This window comes from Anomaloglossus baeobatrachus, chromosome 5, assembly GCF_048569485.1.
Source record: "Anomaloglossus baeobatrachus isolate aAnoBae1 chromosome 5, aAnoBae1.hap1, whole genome shotgun sequence".
NCBI lineage: Eukaryota > Metazoa > Chordata > Amphibia > Anura > Aromobatidae > Anomaloglossus > Anomaloglossus baeobatrachus.
In genome coordinates this window covers 506550737-506571710 of record NC_134357.1, presented here as the reverse complement: position 1 = coordinate 506571710, position 20974 = coordinate 506550737, and the positions used below count along the sequence as shown (strand labels likewise).

At 43.9% G+C, this 20974-nt stretch overlaps 1 protein-coding gene across 1 annotated transcript in view; it reads left to right on the top strand.

Annotated features, from left to right (window-relative positions):
* The window catches only part of LOC142312849 (uncharacterized), a 202909-nt gene extending 182649 nt beyond the window's left edge, over positions 1-20260 (top strand). The window contains 4 exon segments of the mRNA XM_075351837.1: positions 12107-12206; positions 12290-12387; positions 15558-15648; positions 17894-20260. Coding sequence (XP_075207952.1) covers positions 12107-12206; positions 12290-12387; positions 15558-15648; positions 17894-19146 — 1542 coding nt within the window. The 3' untranslated portion in view covers positions 19147-20260.
* The last annotated feature ends 714 nt before the right edge of the window (positions 20261-20974 follow it).

The window sequence follows — 20974 nt, the reverse complement described above, 5'->3', positions numbered from 1 at the left end:
AAAAGACCGCCGACTGTCCTCCACGACAATACTGTGCCCCTTGTCATGCTGTCCACTGGTGGGTGTGGTGCAGAGTGTTCCTAGGATTTTGATTAGCTGGTTTTGGCAACACCATTGGTTAGGGACCCATAACCAAGGAGGAGGTGGATATTGCACAGAAGGGCAGATTGCACAATACCCTGTGACGACCTGATAGGCCAGGGCGTCACATTCCCCCTTCGTTAAACGTAGCTTGTCCCCGAGCTACAGTACATCAGAGGTTATTATTTATTTATTTTTTTAAAACGGAAGTAGAAAAAAAAGAAACATTTTTACTTACACAATACATCCCTCATTAGTGAGGCTGGTTACTTAAACGTTACGGGAAACTTTGTGAGTTAATCTCTCCAACGGTGGAACGCTACCGGTTTCAGTAGTAGAGGAGGCTCAACCTGCCCCGTTGCAGCCTCTTCCTGCAACAGTCCAGTCCCAATGTCCCGAATCCCATTAACTCGCCACCCAAACAACCTGACCCCCTGCAAACCTATTGTGGGTCCGTGACCAAGTTACGGTCATGGGCGTTGTAATACACAACTCTGGTGGGCACAGGAGGTGCAACTATTTACAAAAACACAAGTTCATATTGGTTACAACCAGTCCTTTGACCATGGTCCATTTTTACTATATATAATTAACAAAGTCCATGTACCGAGTGTACACATTATAGCCAATCTGCTCGCAAATCAGGTAACTTTCACTCTTTTCATTTAGACCCTGTTGATTAGACACTCATTTTCTAAAAATCTCTACATGAAAAATAACAAACTTAGTAAAATAACAAATGAAACACCAATACCTAGCAATTTCTGTTACAACATTAAACATTACTGGTACCTCTAGCATTCTTCACAATAGCTCCGTGGGGGCTGACCAAAGTTAGCACGGGTTGACCTCAACTCTAGACCCTCATCCCCCCTGGTGGCATGACAATACTCCTCTACAGGTTCCTCGCCCTCAGTGTTGGGTGTAGCTGGTAGGACCCTACGTGTGTGTGGCAAGGGTACAGGCGCTACTCTAGGTGCTGGAGTGGGTGCAGTGTCAGTAAGCCTTTCCTGTTCTAGTTCTTCCATGGGTTGTGGGAATGTTAACACAGGGACTATTACTGCTCCATTCTGCATAGGCCAATCTTCCGGAAAGTCACCTAGGATTGTATGGATCATCCTCTTCTTTCCTTCCACCACTTGAGGCTGAGGTTCATCTGCCACCCTTAAGGGTTCTGGGCACTTCTTCAGATGGTCTCGGGATACCGTAGATGTGGTCCTTCCTTGAGCCTTGCTGATTAGGCAGGTCTTCTGGTTATCAAAGTTGGATGGCTCTACCACATATGGCTCCTTTTCCCACTGATCATCTAGTTTGTGCATCTTTCTGTTCCATTTTAATACAATCTCGCCGCGGGCGAAGGTGGTTGCTTTTGCTTGCTTGTTAAAGTTTCTTTCTTGTCGTTCCCGGGTTTGATTCAAACTCTCTTCAACGGACTTCTGAATCCGTTTGTACTGGATATGGCGACGCGAGTCCCAATCCGCTCCGGGCACGTGGGTTTCGGGCAATTCGACCTCCGTCTCCAAGTCAACGGGAAGTCTTCCAGGTCTAGGTCTCATCAGATAAGCTGGGGTACACTTGGTGGATCCCACCGGGATGTTGTTATAGATGTCCACAAGGTCTGGTAGTTTTTTAGGCCACTGGTTCCGCTGCGCAAGAGGAAGGGTTTTCAACAGATTGATCACTAGGTGGTTCATCTCACACATCCCATTCGTCTGCGCATGATAGGGTGTGGTGCGTATCTTTTTGCACTCGTACAGACTGCAGATCTCATGGAAGATTTCAGCCTCGAATGCAAGGCCTTGATCCGTAAGGACTCGATCGGGGTACTCATGCGGCCTACAGAAGTGTGCCTGGAATGCGGTGCTGGCAGTCAAATCTTTAACGGGTACCACCACCAAGAACCATGTGCAATGGTCGACTATCGTGAGTGCATACATATATCCACTCCTGCTGGGGGTCAATTTGACATGGTCCAGAGCCACAATCCCCAGGGGCTGCTTGGTGACAATTGGCTAAAGTGGTGCTCGCTCCCAGTAGGGGGCGTCAGCGTCCGGCCTCGGCTCCTTAGCTGGCTCTGGCTTCAGGTGCACTCTTACGGCCCCAACAGCCGTAGAGATGTCGCGCGGCGGTGGAACCGGTAGCTCTCCAGGCTCCACTTCCGCCTTGTTAAACAGAAGAACCCACTGCTCTGCAGCCGAGGCTCCACCTCTGAGGACGGGCCCGGTAATGCGGCCGGGTCTGGTCTGGCCGGTGTCGGGGTGACCACTGTCGTGACTGGGTCAAGGAACAGAACCGGGGTTCCCGCAGCTGGAGTTTCGTATATAGGAGCTGATGGTACCACTGCTGGGGTGGAAGTAGGTAGCTCGGCGTCCACCGAGGACGGGGTTGGGGGTGGTCCGGATCCCACAGCTGCATTGACCGGATTAGGGTAATCAACAGGAACTGGGTAACTACTTACCCTCTCTTCACGTAGGATCTCAATCGCACGGGCTCGCACCGCCATCGCCAGGCTCCTCATCTCTTCTCTCAAGTGGTCCAGTATAAACAGGAACTGCATCCGCATTCTCCTGCACAGCTGCTCCATCTCTTCTTCGATTCAGGTCGCGGTCCCGGGAACAGCACGTTCCAGGAACTTTATGGCAGAGTACTGGAGTCCCTGCTTCTCTTCCGCTGCTGCTACATGCCGTCACGCCCCCTCGGTTTTCACTTAGCACTCTTCTCGATGCTGTAGCCCTCTGGGAACTTCCGGTTCCGGCCTCACACTCAGGACGAAGGGCGGGGCTTCTGCTTTGCGCCCTTTTGTGGGGAAGATGGCATTTTGGCGCGGAAGATGGCGGAATTGGCAGGAAACTCGCGGTTTTCGGTCTTCAAGGCGCATGTCACCCAGGTAAGTGGGTCCTGCTCATATGCTGTTCGTGACGCCAGGAATTTTGAAGTCCCACTGTTAAAAAAAGACATATACTGAAGTGGATACAATTTGCCAAAGAGCACCTCAACTGGCGTAAAGGAAAATGGAGAAACATCTTGTGGACTGATGAAAGTAAAATTGTTCTTTTTTGCTCGAAGGGCCACAGATAGTTTGTCAGCCGACACCCAAACTCTGAGTGAAAGCCACAGGACATGATGAAGACAGTGAAGCATGGTGGTGCAATCATCATGATATGGGCATGTTTCTCTTACTATGATACCGGCCTATTTACCGCATACCAGGGGTCATGGACCAGTTTACATATATCACAATACTTGAAGAGGACATGTTGCCTTACACTGAAGAGAAAATGCCCTTGAAATGGGTGTTTCAACAAGACAACAACCCTAACCAAAATTTTGTTTCCACTCCAACAAAATGGAGGTTATGGAGCAGCAAGTCCAATACCTGGACCTTAGAATACATTCACACGACCGTCCCATTTTTGCAGTCTGCAAACAACGGTCCTGTGTTTCAATGGATGCATCCGTGGGACATCCGTGTGACAAGCGCATTCCTTCCGTTCCATTCCATATACAGTCTGTGTGCCTTTTTTTTTTTGTGGACCACAAAAACACGGAAGGAGGGTTACATACAGTCTAAAATTAGAAAGATAGATGAGAAAGACATATAATGTCCCACTCCACTGCATTTTGTAATCTTGCACCCTTTAGTGCCTTTGATGTGGCACTAAAGGGTGTTTAGCCTGGTACGTGGCCAAAAAATAAATAATTAAAAAAAATTATGGGGTGCCCCCAAATTTGATCAACAGCCAAGGTAAAGAGGACAGCTGTGGTCTGGTATTCTCAGACTAAGGAGGTCCATGATTATTGGACACACCCCAGCCTAAAAAAAGCAGGCCGCAGCTGCCTCAGAAGTGGCGTATCCATTAGATGTGCCAATCCTGTTGCTTTGCATCAGCTCATCCTGTTGCCCTGGTGCAGTGGCAAATCGGGTAATATATGGGGTTGATACCAGCTGTATAAGGTCTGCTGGCATCAAGCACAGATTTAAGTGATGTCATGGCATCTATCAGATACCCGACATCACTAACCCAGTCAGTAATGAAAAAAAATAAAGGACAAACACATTTTTATTTGAAAAAACAATTCCCAACACATTCCCTCTTTCACCAATTTATTGAAAGAAAAAACAAATCCGGTTCAGGTACAATCCAATAAGAGTCTCCTACGACGATCCATACTCACTGTCACAGTCAGTGAAGAACAGAATGTTCCCCATTGACTGGGCGAGCAGTGTATTGACCTGAGCTAACATCAATAGGTCAGGCAGGTCACGGCAGGGCATGGCAAGCGCCGACGTCATGAGGTTAGCTCAGTTAATTAGCTGCAGTAATGAACTGCGCTGAACCTCTGATGTTAGAGCTCGTAACTGAGTTCAATGTCCGCAGCATGGGCATGCAAAGTATGGCGAGCAGCCTGTGATCTCACCGGTACTCACAGCCTCGGGCTGCTCATGAGACTTGAGGTGATATGGCTGCAAGCATGGAACTCAGTGATGAGCGCTGACGTCACGAGTTCAACGGACTTCATCAGTACAGGTAATGAACTTTGCTAACCTTGAGACGGCAGCGCTTATCATCCCCTCAACTGCTTACACACTGCTGTGAGCCGTTGCGGGGCTGGCGGGGGAGTGTGAGACAGACTGCAGGGGCACCGATAGACGGAAGTACGTCTGTGTATCTTACGGGGATTTTGCAGACCCCTTGACTTGTGTTGTGTCACGGTCCGCATTTACGGAACAGAATTGGACATATTCCATAGTAATGGAATGGACATACGGACACCAATGTGTATTTTTATCGAACTGATGGCGCACAGAAGTACTTCTATATGACATTCGATCCTACATAAAACACATTGAAAAGATGGTCTTGTCAGTAGGTCGGCAAAAAAAGGAACTGAGCAGGACAAACGGAATGGTCGTCTGAATGAGCCCATGATCCAATAGAACACTTGTGGGGTGACATCAAAAATGGTGTTTCTGAGGCAAAGCCAACAAATGGAAATAAATTATGGGATGTAGTCAAAGCATTCTGGGCTGGAAAAAGAGTTGACAGGTGCCAGTGACGCACCCATGGGGTTGGGTGCTTACTCGTCACCATGCCACGGTTCTTCTCCTGGGACGCCACGGTGGCCTCGCCCGGTGGTGTCAATAAAGCTTTGGGATGGGGATTATGGGAGTAGTAGTTTGTGAAGCCACCTGTGGTGTGAGGACAGTTATTAGCCACCGCTGCGGGATTGCTTCTCTCTTCTGAGGTGGATGACTACGCAGCTCAGATGGTACAGCTCTCCACAGGCAGAGCTATGCCCCAGGGAGAATGGTGGCGGTAGTAGTCTCTGTTGATGCAGGAGCGCGATACTGGAAGTTCCAGCAGAAAATGGATGACACAGATGATGCAGTTCAAGGTCTTTTCTCTCTAGTAGCACACCGCTTTTGGAGCACCGGGCTACGCTGTGATGGGCTTCGCCGATCCCAGATACTTCGGAGGACGAGGCCGGTGTTTCCTTCTGTGCGTCACCTTTAGATGTTTTCCCTCCACCCCAGCTCCTGAGCCGTGGAATGGGTCACGGGTGCCTTCCGCACTCCCCGCGTACCCTGGAATTTCCTTTCTTTCCTAAGAACCCAGGTTGAGCCTCTAGCTCCAGACCACGGGCCCCTGTCTGTTCGTGTCTTTGCTTCCCGGCTTGTCTGCTTCTGAGTGTGACCTCACACGGACAGTGTCTGGTGCTGACTGCCTATTGTGTGTTGGATGGCTCCTCGCTTCCCCTGTGGTTGCCTTGACTCCCAGGTCCCAGAACTAGTGGGCATGAGGTCCCATACCTCGCTATGGCTACCCCAGCACCTACCATAGTCCGGTCCCAATGGCAGTACTCCCGTGTATATGTGTTGGTTGTATGTGATGGTGGTTGTTACTGGTGACGAACTCCTCCGTATCCATGATGAACACTGGACCTTAAGTGAAGTGCAGTACACTGTGGTGCCTGAAGCCGCAGGGGCGCCACATCAGAATTTGGTGACTATGCAACATAGATGTAAAGCAGTTCTAAAAAAATGGTCATGTAGCTAAATATTACGTTAGTGATTCACAGTAAATGCCCGGGTTAATAACTGCTGTTAACAAAATAGAATGTATTAACATTCCCGGGATAGAATGTATAAATAGAATATATTAACGCCCGGGATAGTAACTGTCTCTCTGTTTCTCACCCATTCTCTGTCTGTCTCCCCCTCTGATATATCTCTCTGTCTCTCTCTCTCTATCTCTTTGTCTGTCTGTCTCTTTCCCTGTCTGTCTCTGTCTCTTTCTCCGTCTGTCTCTGTCTCTTTCTCCGTCTGTCTATCTATCTCTTTCCTTGTCTGTCTATCTATCTCTGTCACTTTTCCTGTCTGTCTCTTTCCCTGTCTGTCTCTTTCACTGTCTGTCTCTTTCCCTGTGTCTGTCTGTCTCTTTGTCTGTGTCTGTCTCTTTACCTGTCTGTGTCTGTCTCTGAACCTGTCTTTCTCTTTCCCTGTCTGTCTCTTTCCCTGTCAGTCTGTCTCTTTGTCTGTGTCTGTCTCTTTGTGTCTGTCTCTTACCCTGTCTATGTCTGTTTCTTACCCTGTCTGTGTCTGCCTCTTTCCCTGTCTGTGTCTGTCTCTTTCCCTGGCTGCATTGTGACATGCCAACATTCCATATAAAGGCGTGGCTGCGCATTCTTCTGAAGTTCTGGCTGCACTGTGGCTCCCAGCTCCATTCACTTTAATGGAGGCAGGTTTTTTGGTGAATAACTGTAAAGAGCTAAAATTTCCCCTCAAAACATAGCCTATGACGCTCTCGGGGTCCAGAAGTGTGAGTGTGGAAAATTTTGTGGCTGTAGCTGCGACGGTGCGGATGCCAATCCCGGACATACATACATACACACACACATATACACATTCAGCTTTATATATTAGATATAGGCGCTTTGGAAGCTGCTAGTGAGTGACCTCATGCACTCAGCAGGATAACCCTATATGGTTTGGACAGCTGCATATATAACATGACACATGGGAGGAGGGGGGGGGTCACTCTTGCACATGTCGAAGCTGAGCCAGAATCTATCCAGCCCATGCAAGATGAAGTAACACATGCTGTCAGGCCTACAGTATCTAAGGCTTGCCTAACCTTTCAGGAACCAAAGAGAAATGAATGAAGATTTCTATTGATTTTGTAAGAATTGCACTATTATTGAACTCTTTACGTAAGCTAAGAAAGAATACTATTTTTTTTCCTTTCTGTAACTGAACTGTAACTTTATTTTTTTGGCAAACCTTTTACTATATATAAAATACATCTATTTATTTTTACATTTTTTTAAGTTCGTCTTTCATGCGCCTTATCACGTATTTGAAGAAAAATATATTTAAGGGATATATTTTAACACACTGGTATTTTTTTTTAACAGCCAATGTTCATTTTTTTATATTTTCTGTAAAGTAGTTAAACAATCTATACATTTCTCGGCATGTTTTCATTTAGAAAACAGTGTGAAACATTCCCAATGCATGGAAATAAAAACTATTATAACAATTTTGGCCTTAAATCATGTTTTTAAACACATTATTATTTTGAGCACAACTGTACCTGGAAGGAGCACATACATTCTAGTGTATTCAGTAGTGAATTAGCTGGAATGTACAGGCTGCAGTCAGGACCTGGAAGGAGCCCGTATATCTGAAATCCTCAGTAATATACACCAGGAAGGAGTCCGTACATTCTAGTGTCTTCAATAGTGAATTAGCTAGAATGTACAGGCTGCAGTCAGGCCCAGGAAGGAGCCCGTACATTCTAGCTTCTTCAGTAGTGAGGCAGCTAGAATGTACAGGCTGCAGTCAGGACCTGGAAGGAGCCCGTATATCTGAAATCCTCAGTAATTAGACTGTGAGCCCTCGCAGGCAGGGTCCTCTCTCCTCCTGTACCTGTCTGTGTCTGGTACTGTTCATGATTATTGTACTTGGTTTTTATGTATACCCCTTTCACATGTAAATCGCCATGTAATAAATGGTGCTATAATAATAAATAATAATAATATACACCTGGAAGGAGCCTGTACACTTTAGTTTTTTCAGTAAAGAGTGTATTGCAATGTACGGGCTGCAGTAAGGTCAGGGAAGGAGCCTGTATATCTGAAATCCTCAGTAATATACACCTGGAAGGAGCCTGTACATTCTATCGTCTTCAGTAGTGAAACAGCTAGAATGTACAGGCTGCAGTCAGGCCCAGGAAGGAGTCCGTACATTCTAGCTTCTTCAGTAGTGAGGCAGCTAGAATGTACAGGCTGCAGTCAGGACCTGGAAGGAGCCCGTATATCTGAAATCCTCAGTAATTAGACTGTGAGCCTTCGCAGGCAGGGTCCTCTCTCCTCCTGTACTAGTCTGTGTCTGGTACTGTTCATGATTATTGTACTTGGTTTTTATGTATACCCCTTTCACATGTAAATCGCCATGGAATAAATGGTGCTATAATAATAAATAATAATAATATACACCTGGAAGGAGCCTGTACACTTTAGTTTTTTCAGTAAAGAGTGTATTACAATGTACGGGCTGCAGTAAGGTCAGGGAAGGAGCCTGTATATCTGAAATCCTCAGTAATATACACCTGGAAGGAGCCTGTACATTCTAGCGTCTTCAGTAGTGATACAGCTAGAATGTACAGGCTGCAGTCAGGCCCAGGAAGGAGTCCGTACATTCTAGCTTCTTCAGTAGTGAGTCAGCTAGAATGTACGGGCTGCAGTCAGGACCTGGAAGGAGCCCATATATCTGAAATTCTCAGTAATTAGACTGTGAACCCTCGCAGGCAGGGTACTCTCTCCTCCTGTACCAGTCTGTGTCTTGTAATGTTCATGATTATAGTGCTTGTTTTTATGTATACTCTTTCCACATGTAAATGGCCATGGAATAAATGGTGCTATAATAATAAATAATAATAATATACACCTGGAAGGAGCCTGTACATTCTAGTTTCTTCAGTAAAGAGTGTATTGCAATGTACGGACTGCAGTAAGGTCAGGGAAGGAGCCTGTATATCTGAAATCCTCAGTAATATACACCTGGAAGGAGCCTGTACATTCTAGCGTCTTCAGTAGTGAGTCAGCTAGAATGTACGGGCTGCAGTCAGGCCCAGGAAGGAGTCCGTACATTCTAGCGTCTTCAGTAGTGAGTCAGCTAGAATGTACGGGCTGCAGTCAGGCCCTGGAAGGAGCCCATATATCTGAAATCCTCAGTAATTAGACTGTGAGCCCTCGCAGGCAGGGTGCTCTCTCCTCCTGTACCTGTCTGTGTCTTGTAATGTTCATGATTATTGTGCTTGTTTTTATGTATACCTTTTCCACGTGTAAATGGCCATGGAATAAATGGTGCTATAATAATAAATAATAATAATAATATACACCTGGAAGGAGCCTGTACACTTTAGTTTTTTCAGTAGTGTATTGCAATGTACGGGCTGCAGTAAGGTCAGGGAAGGAGCCTGTATATCTGAAATCCTCAGTAATATACACCTGGAAGGAGCCCATATATTCTAGTTTCTTCAGTAAAGGGTGTATTACAATGTACGGGCTGCAGTCAGGTCTGGGAAGGAGCCTGTATATCTGAAATCCTCAGTAATATACACCTGGAAGGAGCCCGTACGTTCTAGTGTCTTCAGTAGTGAAACAGCTAGAATATACAGGCTACAGTCAGGCCCAGGAAGGAGCCCGTACATTCTAGCTTCTTCAGTAGTGAGTCAGCTAGAATGTACAGGCTCCTTCCAGATCATGACTGCAGCCTGTACATTCTAGCTGCTTCACTACTGAAGTAGCTAGAATGTACAGGCTCCTTCCTGGGCATGACTACAGCCTGTACATTCTAGGCTCAACCCAGAGGTTATCCTCCTTCTATGCTCTGCTGACAGGACCTGTGATGATGTCACAGTCATGTGATCAGTCACATGGGGGAGGAGTCAGAGGGGAGGTTATAGGAAGTGAAGTGGTTTCCTCTGTAGGAAGCGGCTGCATGTAAGAGAAGAATCTGGAGGAGAAGTCTGCACTGGAGACCGGTAATGAGGGGACGGAGGGAACAGGACTCAGTGCTGGGGGAAAGGACCGGGGCTCTCTACACATAGGAAACAGCCAGAAACACAGGAGAAGCTGGAGGAGAAGTCTGCACTGGAGACCGGTAATGAGGGGCCGGGGACGGAGGGAACAGGACTCAGTGCTGGGGGAAAGGACCGGGGCTCTCTACACATAGGAAACAGCCAGAAACACAGGAGAAGCTGGAGGAGAAGTCTGCACTGGAGACCGGTAATGAGGGGCCGGAGGGAACAGGACTCAGTGCTGAGGGAAAGGACCGGGGCTCTCTACACATAGGAAACAGCCGGAAACACAGGAGAAGCTGGAGGAGAAGTCTGCACTGGAGACCGGTAATGAGGGGCCGGGGACGGAGGGAACAGGACTCAGTGCTGGGGGAAAGGACCGGGGCTCTCTACACATAGGAAACAGCCGGAAACACAGGAGAAGCTGGAGGAGAAGTCTGCACTGGAGACCGGTAATGAGGGGCCGGGGACGGAGGGAACAGGACTCAGTGCTGGGGGAAAGGACCGAGGCTCTCTACACATAAGAAACAGCTGGAAACACAGGAGAAGCTGAAGGATTCAATGGGAGGCTAAGCCTAAGGCAGAGAAAACACTTTAGAGGGGCTGAAAAGCTTCCAAAACAGCATAAATACATTTTACAATGCAGCACCACTGTTTTGGAATAGCTGTTAACTTCCTAGACTATCGATATAAGAAATATAGAGGTGGATGAGAGACAGATGTAGGGCTGCTGCTCCCATACCTCTGCCAGTACAGACAAGACACAACTTTGAGACCCATCTTGGAGTCTTGAGATTTAAAAACCTTTAGACAGCAGGACAGTGGCATATACCCCCCCCCCTCCCCCCACACACATACATATTTCTCCATAGTGTGTTTGCACGGCACGGAGGTATGGTCCATGCAACACAGAGAAAGTGGCCTTTGTGTCTCACATAGGTCAAAAAAACAGGCATGGTCACTTCTGTAACAGCTAACGGATTCTCACCCCGACTGTAGCGGTTAAACAAGTGGAGGTCCTGCACTCAGAGACCTGTGTGAGAATAGTTTCAACTGTGATGCAGGAGGAGGAAGAAGTAGTAGACGCATCCATATCTGTGGATGTTCCTGCACTTTATAACTGTGTCTACTTTTTATGAAATATTTATTAAAGATTCAGCTATTTTAGATTTTTCCTTTTAAAATTTATTCTGTGTCTTTGGTGCTGGATTGTAGATATTCTGTGTCTCTCTGTCTGTGACTATAGTTGCATTGTGTGTTATACCGGGGGCAGGACGGGGCCAGGACTGGATGTAGTGATCATGTGAAGCCGGTAACAGCTCCGGAGATTCCTTACATGGGATCTTTCTGATGTCACATCGTCATCTTCTCCCCATTCAGGTCCCTACAATATCGGATCCTCTCAGATCTTCTATATAAGAGAATTCTCCTGATTGACCCATCAAGGATGGATAGGGACAGGGACAAGATGGTGGAGAGGATATTACACCTCACCCTAGAGATCCTCTTCCGGCTTACTGGAGAGGTGAGAGATTCTGATGACGTCACATCCCATCATTCTTATCTATGGGAATAACAGATGGACAGAACTGGAGAGGTGAGGACTCTGGAAATGTCTGTAGTGAGATTTATTAATGTGTCTCTCCATAACCAGGATTACACAGTAGTGAAGAAGACCTCTAGTGACCGCTGTCAGGACCCTGTGTCTGAGGGATGGGGAAGACCCCTGAGCCCAATCACGGGGTCTCCACCTCACCCCCTGATACATGAGGACATCAATGACCAGAAGATCCTAGAACTCACCTACAAGATGATTGAGCTGCTGACTGGAGAGGTGACACTGTTGGGAATGCTGGGACATTATACAGTAACGCTATGAAGGGATCGGGGGATGACGGTATCATTGTATGTGTCAGGTTCCTATAAGGTGTCAGGATGTCACCGTCTATTTCTCCATGGAGGAGTGGGAGTATTTAGAAGGACACAAAGATCTGTACAAGGACGTCATGATGGAGGATCCCCAGCCCCTCACATCACCAGGTAATAGACAGGACTAAATACACACGGCCTATAATTATCTGTATGTAAAGAATGAATTCAGTCCCTGTATGTGTCTCCTCCAGTTCTATCCAGTGAGAGGACAACACCAGAGAGATGTCCCCGTCCTCTTCTTCCACAGGACTGTAAAAAAGAAAATGACAATATTCCTCAGGACCATCAGGTAGATGGAGAGAAGGAGTCATGAAATCTCCCTATGATGTGTAGACGGCTGTGAAGGTCTTGTGTTCAGTCTTGTTATTTCCTCCAGTATTATACACTGAATGGGCACTATTTAGAGACACTTTCACGCTCCCATCTGACATTTATTAGACACATGACTGCAGAGTGCAGCATAAATCGTAGTGATCAGTTTTCAGAATGGGAAGATTGAGCAATCTCCATTACTTCATATACTGTCACTGTCACAGCACGAGTATTTCTAAAATTACCGACCTCATGTGGTTCTAACATATAATGATATGAAGAGTATACTGAGAATGGTGCGATCAAGGAAAAATATCCAGTGATATTGGATCCCCTGAATGTAAGCAGTGTATCAAGGAAAATGTCAGCATTAGTTCTGAGAACATGTGGAGCCCAGTTATGCCCTGCAGCTGAATACTGCGCTAGATATCAACTAATGTATCTGAATGCAGTCACCATTCCTTACACAGATGGGCTATAGCAGCAGACGACCAGTTCCAGGGTCATTGCTGATTAATGAAAACATAAAGGAAAAATCTTTATTTGTAACAAGAGAGTAAAAATGATATCACAGAGCAATGAAAAACATTGAATCTAGACTGGTAATGGGAGGGTCAGAATTTAGCACAAGCAACATAAATCCATTCGCCTGTTCTGTTGGGGCAACACTTCAGACTGCTGGATTTGAAGTAGAAGTGTGGAGAATAATTTTTGGCACCTTCTGGATCCTCTGATACCTGTGGATGGATGTTTGAACACTTACACCCGATTTCAGTCCATGTAATGAAGATAAACTGAATTTTACAGATTGATACATACGGTATATAATGTGTATAGAGAGCGAGAAAGGAGAATAACAAATACATGACTTGTGAATATAATGTTCTATTTGCAACAGAGGCATATAGTTTATACAGTCCAGGTGTTACATTTAGTAGTTTTCACTGATAGTAAGTTCCCTGAATCCTCTTCCATGACGTCCGCTCCTCTGTACAATCCAGATCTTGGCTATTCTATCTAGATTTTTGTAAACTTTAATTCAAGGTTATATATGGCCTCTGTTCTTGTCTCAGGATCACCACAATCGCTTGGCTACCTTTCTGGACCTCCAGATCAGATCCACTAATTATTTTTTCTACTTCCTTACTAGATCTCTGATCTGGTCCCAAGTCCTGCCAGCTGTAACCCAGTTTATTGGCCCCTTATTTAGAAGCATGCTATCATCATCCTTCCTTTTCACACACGCTCGTCTTGAAGACTTGCTTCTCTTTCTTTCACTTCTTCTCTTTTCACCTTTCAATCTACAAGTAAACACTAACAGCACCCAGGGGCTTATTTATAGACTAAAGCTAGGTTCACATTAACGTTGTTTTGCATCAGTCATAATCCGCCGCTCTGATAAACAACGCAATCCGTTTGGCGGATTACGTTGTTTCCCATAGACTTATATGAGCGGCGGAATGTGACTGGTGCCCTTGCGTTGCATCCTCCGTCCAACTGATCAGTCGTGCGACTGACCGTCGAGCAGCAGGAACGCAGACTGTAAAGTTTTTTTGAGCAGCGTAATCCTTAGGACTTCGCTGCGCATGCTCTCTCTCGGCGGCCGAACGATCAGCTGATCGCCTGGCAGCAGCCTTCTGTGAGCGATCAGCTGATCTCCCGGCGGCCGGCTAATGAGAGCGATCAGCTGATCATTCTCTCTCTCACGTTTTACAACGGAATCCGACAATGAATTCTTATTCTTGTCATCCGTTGTACAACGCATCAGTCACAAGCATCAAGCAACGCATGTGACTAATTCAAAACAACTGAAATGTGAGCCTAGCCTTAACCTCTTCCATTCTTCCAGATTTTTTGCATACCTAATATCATGATGCCTCAAGTGTAACAATAAGCAGTAGATGTTTCCACAACCTTATTCTACAGAGCTCCACGTAGGAAATTTGCACTATAATTACAGTATACTCTTTATACATTGAACCACCTAGACACATCTCCCAAGTGCTGACCCTCTAACTCTCTGCTGCCGAACTTACTTTTCTCCCATAACAGTCGCATAAAAGTAATTACAATAAACTCTAGTATTAACCATATGATGACAGTACTTCATCAGGGTCATTTAATACCATATGTTAGAGAAATTATTTATTGAGGCACTGATTCATCTGAAGCAAGAAGGCTTTTTATTCTTGCAGCAAAGAGAAAAGAGGTCAAAGCTGTTGTCTGTCAAATAATACATCACAAGGTCTTTTATGCTCTTAGAATGCAAGAGTCACTCAGATATACTTGCCTATATCTTATAGGTTAAAATCTATTTGCATAATTAACTTCACGGAATTTTACTTATCATACAAAATATACTTGAAGTGACGACACTGTCTTGAACTGTCTTCCCCAAAAACGCCTGCTTAATAACACCAGTCCTGTAAAAATCCAAGGTTGCAGTCATATTCTATCTCTATCCCAGAAACAGGTGTTTGATAAGTACGCATCTATAAACTTTTGTCCCTGCCCTGAGAACGCCTCTTACAAGCACATTTTGCTAAAGCATTTAATTCTTGATTTTCCAGTGTATCCTGCAGCATTACTAGTAAAGCTTTATGCCACACAGCAATTCTCTCCAGTGGGTGCCAGGATCTTCCATTTCTTTACAACAAGAACATGACATTACTTCTTCTTCCTTCCCCGGCCTTCACAGTCTTAGATCTTAGCATACAAAGCATCTCTGAGACAAGGTAGATTAGGTTGTTCAGAGAATGTCAGCTTCTCCATCTAATTTGCAGCAACTGCAAGTAAGTATCCTGTTGGCAGTGACCAGTATTCCTGGGGAACAATCTCAACACCTAGAGGAATCTGAGGTGATGAATTTCTGCAGTTTTGAAGACCGATGGAGGCCCAACGCCCTCCTAGATGGGTGTATCTAATACTGTGGCAATTCAGTGTATGGTTTATACTTGGTGGAGATGACAGGATAAAGCTGAACACAGACATTAGATGTTGCGTGGATCTTCTCATGATTTTCTGGTAATACATGTTGCTAGTTAGAATTGGGAGACACCTGGTTGGATTTTGTTTGATCTTCGTAGTTTTTCTAAACCATTTCACCAAATGTTTTTATCTGTTTCACTTGTAAAAGTTTTATTTCAGGGTGAAGATCTGACCCATATAAATACTACAAAGACATATGTGAGGGGTGATGAGTGGTGTAAAGAGGAGATTCCTACAGATAAATGCACAGGTGAGTAGTGCCACTAAATGCAGAGAAGACACAGGTTCTACTCAGTCACTGGCTTATAAAATAATTATAACTAGATGTTCAACTTATTGGGTTTTTTAGGCGTCTTCACATGCAATTTTTCATGTGGATTTTACGCTTTAAGAATTAGAGGCTGATTCATTAAGTCTTAATGAAGGGGTGCTCGGTATTAGTGTGGCATGTGAGCACCTCTACAAAATGGTGTCCACCTCTACAAACAAAATGTGTTCACCTCTATAAAATGAAACAAAGTAAATAAACAGTGAAAATGCATAGGACCTCAGTCAGTCGGGGACGTCTTCTGCTTCTGAAATCACGTGCCGTGCCGCAGCGCAACAATTATGGGAACAAGGTCGTTGGTCCGTGGATTTTTGGAATGGTGTGGAAAAAAACAGATGGGTAACAAGACTTACGCATGTTCTACGTGCTTCGTCGGAACGAACAAATGTTGCGACCAATAATTCAACACCATATAGCACCCGGCACATTGATCAGATCAGACGAATGGGCCACTTATCAGATCATTTCCACATGGCAAGGTTTCAATTATATGCACGAAACGGTGCATCATCAACAAAATTTAATTTACCCTATCATGGGCGCAAACATGCAAAGGATCGAGTGCCACTGGGATCACATTAAAACCAAAATATTGCGGAAAATGAAAGGTACATCGCCGAATTTATTGCCTGGTCACTTGGCTGAATGTTGGTGGAAAAAGATACACGACGAAGCACCATTCAATGTCATCGTAGATGAAATAGCTTTGCAATTTCCGCTGATATAATTGCAATTTCTGGTAATTTTCTGACTGACTAAGGTCCTATGCATTTTTACTGTTTATTTTCTTTGTTTGTTTCATTTTGTAGAGGTGGACACATTTTGTTTGTTTCATTTGGTAGAGGTGGAACAAACAAAGTAAATAAACAGTAAAAATGCATAGGACCTCAGTCATTCGGGGACATCTTTTGCAGGGAAATCGCATGCCGCCAGCGCGACAGAATTAGAGGTGGACAGATGCTACACTAATACCGAGGTGCTCTGGGGTACAATATGCTGAATTCATTGAGATATGTGGAAAGCTTGGTGAATTTAGAGCATCTTCTCAGTGGCATGTGCCACAGGCTTCTCTGTTGAACAAAGTACAGTAGTTTAAAATAGGAAAAAAGAAATGTGATGTCAAAACTTATGTTATTTGCAGGGGGCTCAATAGCACCTGAAAGCTTTGGTCATGGTTGTACTGGTGGTGAGTTGTTTTTCAAGAGAAAGAGATATACAGGCAAGAAAAGACTAGGAGTTACAGCTCTTCATAAACACATGAAGCAACACCACTGACTTATTTGGGAAAAGTAAGTTGGCCAAATATATGAGCAAGGCCCAATCTATCCTCCTACGTTCTCCTCACACTTGTATTTTGGTAGCCAGGCTGCATCCACAAGTAGTAAGTGGTCAGTGTCATCATTTTGCATCAACACAACCACTGTTTTTCATACCCTTACTCCTCTATCTCACTGTCTATCATCCGTCCATGATTGTATGACAATTAACTAGGTGTATGCTCCCAGTCCTCCACTTATTTTTTACACAAAGGGGTGTCTTCTCTGTGCTCACATATGTAGGGTCACGTGGGCCACTCTTTTTCTTGGCATTAAGTTTAAATGTGCTCGGCACCACAGAACAGCAACTATGGTCATGTATAGTACGTCTTTCTGGGCAAAGGTTTTGAACAGCAGTGATGCACCCTTTCAACCAGAACTTAGGATAAAAACAAAATGAGCGAATACCTTGCAGTAAGTAAATAATTAGTATTAGTACACGTAAATAACATGGGGTACATAGTTGACACTATTTTGATCAAACGAGCGTAAAACCCATCCAACTGCAACAAGGTGTACCCAATCAGATTAGTCCCTAACTCTTGTAGTTGACCTCTCTATGTGACGGCAGACCTCAAAATAGACGGGGGCAGAGCAGGATCTAGACCTGACTGTTTAAACACCTACCTGTGTAAATCTATGTAGACAAAACCCAAAAAGGGAGCCGCTCCGCTATATATACAAAGTACATTCTATCATTGCCTCTTTTGTGGTTTATTATCCTAGTCTGTCAATAATTGAATTGCATTGTTGTTTGCATGGCAATACTATAAAGTATATAATAATATAAATAGTAATACAATTCCAATGTAAATTTACTAAAAAATAATAAAAACTTTTATTCTTGGCAGATTACTGTATCAGGAGCTCAAGGGGACATCTGATATTCTCCGATTTTTCAGCAGATAATCTTTGTATCTCACCAGATACTTGTGAAAAACAAGTCATTATACCAGATACACCTCAAGACCTCAGAAAAAATCTGTCATCTGAGTCTTTTCAACGGGTCCTTTTTTCTGCTTCATCAAAGACAAATATACAAAATAAAAGTCACAGACGGGCTGATGAACATGAAATGGCTTACAAAGGGAAGAAAACATTTTCATGTTCAGAATGTGGAAAATGTTACAATACTAGATCAAGACTTGTAGCACATCAGATAATACACACAGGAGAGAAGCCATTTTCATGTTCAGAATGTGAAAAAAGTTTTAATCGGAAAACAAGTCTTGTTACACATCTGAGCATTCACACAGGGGAGAAGCCGTTTTCATGTTCAGAATGTGGAAAATGTTACAGTGAGAAATCCAGACTTGTAACTCATCAGAGAATTCACACAGGGGAGCAGCCATTTTCATGTTCAGAATGTAAGAAATATTTTAAATGGAAAAAATATCTTGTTACACATCAGAGAATTCACACAGGAGAGAAGCCGTTCTCTTGTTCTGAATGTGGAAAATGTTTTACAGAGAAATCAAATCTTGTTACTCATCAGAGAACTCACACAGTGGAGAAGCCATTTTCTTGTTCTGAATGTGGAAAATGTTTTACAGATAAATCAAATCTTGTTAAACATCAGAGAATTCACACAGGGGAGAAGCCATTTTCATGTTCAGAGTGTGGGAAATGTTATGGTACAAAATCTGATCTTGCTATACATCAGAGAAGTCACACAGGGGAGAAGCCATTTTATTGTTCAGAATGTGGGAAATGTTTTACAGATAAATCAAGTCTGGTAGGACATCAAATAAGCCACACAGACAACAAGGCGTTTTCATGCCCAGAATGTGGGAAATCTTTTAAACGAAAATCAGCTTTAATTGTGCATCAAAGAATTCACACAGGCCAAAAGCCATTTTCGTGTTCAGAATGTGGGAAATGTTTTACAGTAAAAAATCACCTCGTTCAACATCAAAGAACTCACACAGGGAAGAAGCCATTTTTATGTTTCATATGTGGAAAATGTTTTACACAGAAATACAATCTTGTTAGACATCATTTAACTCACACAGGACAGAAACCATTTTTATGTTCAGAATGTGGAAAATGTTTTAATAGGAAAACAAATCTTCTTACACATCTAAAAACTCACTCAGAAAAGTAGACATTTTCTTTTTTAATTGTTTTACTAACAAAATGTAAAAGAGGTAATACAAGTTATGGTAGAATCTCAAAAAGAAAAGGAAAACAATTTAGAGCATTAACTGATTATTAGAAAATGTATACAATTGCCAATGACCATTTGTTATTGAACTGCAGCTTATAAAGTTTGTCCAGTGACGCGTTTTACCATCTTATTTGACATTGACAATGGAGAGATGCTGCTAGACATGATCAGGACAGTTGGAAAGGTAATCCTATAATACCCCGCTTGTCTCATCTAATTAATAGGGTCACCTGATTATTTAATATAACCAGAGGTGCTGGTAGAAATTATGGGGTCCCGGATCAAATGTCTGAATTGGAAACTCCTTTAAACTACTCACTCCTAACAAAATTTAGTGTGGTCATGAAAAATATAATTCACAACCTTTAAAGACAGAGAAGAGAGAAATTTATTTTACACAAACTAGTTATGCTCCTCAGTGTCCATCCAACTACTATATACCTTCCATAGCTTACACACTGTGTGACACCACCATGATGACCTCCACATACATTGACGCTCCCAAAGTAATTTTACACTAAATATTTTACCCCTCTTGTAACCCACAACATGCACAGTATGATGACCTACTTTGTATTTCCCTATACAATATTAAGCCCCCTCAATCCTATCTTATAGTATGATGACCTTGCACAATGTCCATCACACTTATTATGATGCTCTCACAGTGTCCCCAATACAGTATGAGGCCATTATCTTCTACCCTAATACAGTATAATGCTCTAATTTGTCACCCAATTTGTCTAAGTCCACCACTTGGCTCTCCAATTCAGTATTATGGGCCCATTGTGACTTTCAACACATTTTGACACTAACACAGTGCTCCCTAATATAATGTAATGTCCCTCATCCTCTTGCAGAGAATGCACAGACACAATAATAATTAAAAAAAAATTGTCTAACCTTTGATGTGCTTTTGCAATCTGTGCTGTGTGTGGATTTAGGCTCCATACAGAAAGTGTGATGATTGTGCCTGCCACAGCAGAACTGAGGTGTACTGGTGGAATGGTGGTGCAAAGAGCTGCTTGCTCCCTGTTCCGCCATTGTATGCAACTTTTTGTCCTCAGGATGCAGATAACATTAAAAGTGAGATTCCGGGCAGGGCAGTTCAGAACTGTGCCCCGTTTCAACCCCTGGTTCACAGGCTCTTATTGGCCATGTGTTCTGCAGTACTGCGTTGGCAGTACGCCACTGGATGAGACTAGTTAAGAATCATAGAGTTGTCGTGACTGCTGTCCTGATCATTTACAGTAAAGCCTCGCAACACCTAATGTCAGATCATGTGGATCACAGAGGCTTAGGATAACCCACTTTGAAATTTGCTACCATTCATTACTGGACATGAGCTTTTATAACTTATACCCTTGTGTTTTGAACTATATTTCTTTATTATTTACATGTTAAAATCTTCCCTTTTGAACATATGAATATGAAACTATATAAGAATATTGAATGGCGGAAGCCCTTTGTTAAAGGGTTTGTCCGCTACTCAGAAAACTCCTTCTCAATCACTAAGTTTCCCCCAAGTAAAATATTAGTTGCAATTTTCACCTCTGGTGAGCGGTGTTGGTCCTGGCTCTCCTGGGGCTTGTGTTACATTATTATGTCACACGATCCCATGGGGCACTTAGAAATTTTGCTATGGGGCCCCATGATTTCCTGTACACTCCTGGTAGGAAACATTCAGTATACCCGGTAAGGAATGTTTTTCTGACATGAGTCTTCGTGTACAACGGTTTCATATGGGCAGTACTTCCATATGCCT